Below are 1,399 nucleotides of genomic sequence, written 5' to 3' on the forward strand. Positions count from 1 at the left end.
TGTGTCTCTTCTGCCGCCTTAGCTGTGCCCTCCAGGAACACGGAGAGCGCGACAGCTACACGATCCCAGACTTACCTTGGTTAACCCACGTCTTTACCTCCACCAACACAACCTGGCCGCCGCGCAAAGCATTCCTCCCTGCGCGCGCGTGACAGACGCCCCAGCAGGAAGAGCAAAGAACCGCGGCCAGAGGAGATACTTACAGTGGTTGGAAAATAGCGACTGGTCTTGAATTTCTTCAGGGCCATGGAGCAGGTGTAGGTGCCAAAAAAGAGGATGAAGGACATGAGGGTGATGTCAGGGACGTACTCGCAGTTGTTGCCCACGAGTTGTCCTCCGTACTTCAAGCACTCCTTTGTCGTCAGGGACGACCAGTCAATGGTGGTGTTGTGCTGCAGGGAGAAAGAGAACAGTTCCACCGTGCATGAAAACCACGAGCGAGAAAGTATTTTACCGGACCTCAAAATGAATAAACCCCCCAGGAGGACAGAGCCACAGAAAAATCCCAGGGGATGGGAAGGGCCCTGCCAAGGGCAGGGCGGCCCACAGCACTCCTCCGTTATGGCCCCGCACACGAAGATCTGACCAGTCCCCCGGGAGAACCAGGTGCATCCTGCCAACACTCCGAGGTCAGGCAATCGATTCCGGATCTACTGGCACGCAGAGACCTCAAGCACCACCTCAACCCTGCGCCCTCCAAGGGCACTCACCATCTCGGAGGACGAATACACCAGCTCAGCGGCTGACGGCACCGTTGTCCCGTTGAGTAACGAGCTATTAACTGTGAGAGAGGAGAGGAAAAGGAATGTCGTGAGCGTGCTGCTAGGAAGGAAATCATTTGTTGACTCCGGCAAAGCATGTGCGACCTCTCTGCTCGAGTCAACGGACTCACAAGCATTGTTTCAGAGGGACTCGAAACCATCAACCCCTCAGAAAGCAGAAAGAAAAGGATAAATGAAACCTCAGCCAAACCCACCTGGGGTTTTCTGGAGTTCATTGTAAAAAAAACAGAGAGAAAACCAGACAGACAATAGAGCGTTTAACGGCTTTGCAGTGTTTGTCTAACCGGTGCTGGATCAAAATGAATATGCAGAGAACACTCCTAACTATTAACTTAAAACCAATGTTTAACCCCGGCTCACCGAGGCCTCTGTGGCGCAGTGTACCCAACGCGGGCACACCGCTCCGAGGGACCCCCTCCCCGACACCTCAGCTGGCAGCAGCTGGGAGCTTTTCCTGTCCGACAGGTACGCGGAGATAACCTGCAGTTTGCTTTGAGCACAAACCAAGTTCCTTACTCACTCCTCATTGTTTGAAGGATCCCAGGAGGGGCCGCAGCTTCCTGAACGGCACCAGCCAGTAGGTAATTGGGCTCCGTCACCTTTTGTTCACACTGGCC

At 54.2% G+C, this 1,399-nt stretch overlaps 1 protein-coding gene across 1 annotated transcript in view; it reads right to left on the reverse strand.

Moving 5' to 3' along the window:
- SLC4A4 (solute carrier family 4 (sodium bicarbonate cotransporter), member 4) overlaps window positions 1–1,399 on the reverse strand; it is a gene marked incomplete at its 5' end in the record, with an annotated part of 65,928 nt that overhangs the window by 14,925 nt on the left and 49,604 nt on the right. Inside the window, 2 exons of the mRNA XM_010132979.1 lie at window positions 204–392; window positions 711–781. Of these exons, the coding sequence (XP_010131281.1) occupies window positions 204–392; window positions 711–781 (260 nt within the window). The remainder of the gene's footprint in view (window positions 1–203; window positions 393–710; window positions 782–1,399) is intronic.

Source organism: Buceros rhinoceros, unplaced genomic scaffold, assembly GCF_000710305.1.
Source record: "Buceros rhinoceros silvestris isolate BGI_N320 unplaced genomic scaffold, ASM71030v1 scaffold13210, whole genome shotgun sequence".
NCBI lineage: Eukaryota > Metazoa > Chordata > Aves > Bucerotiformes > Bucerotidae > Buceros > Buceros rhinoceros.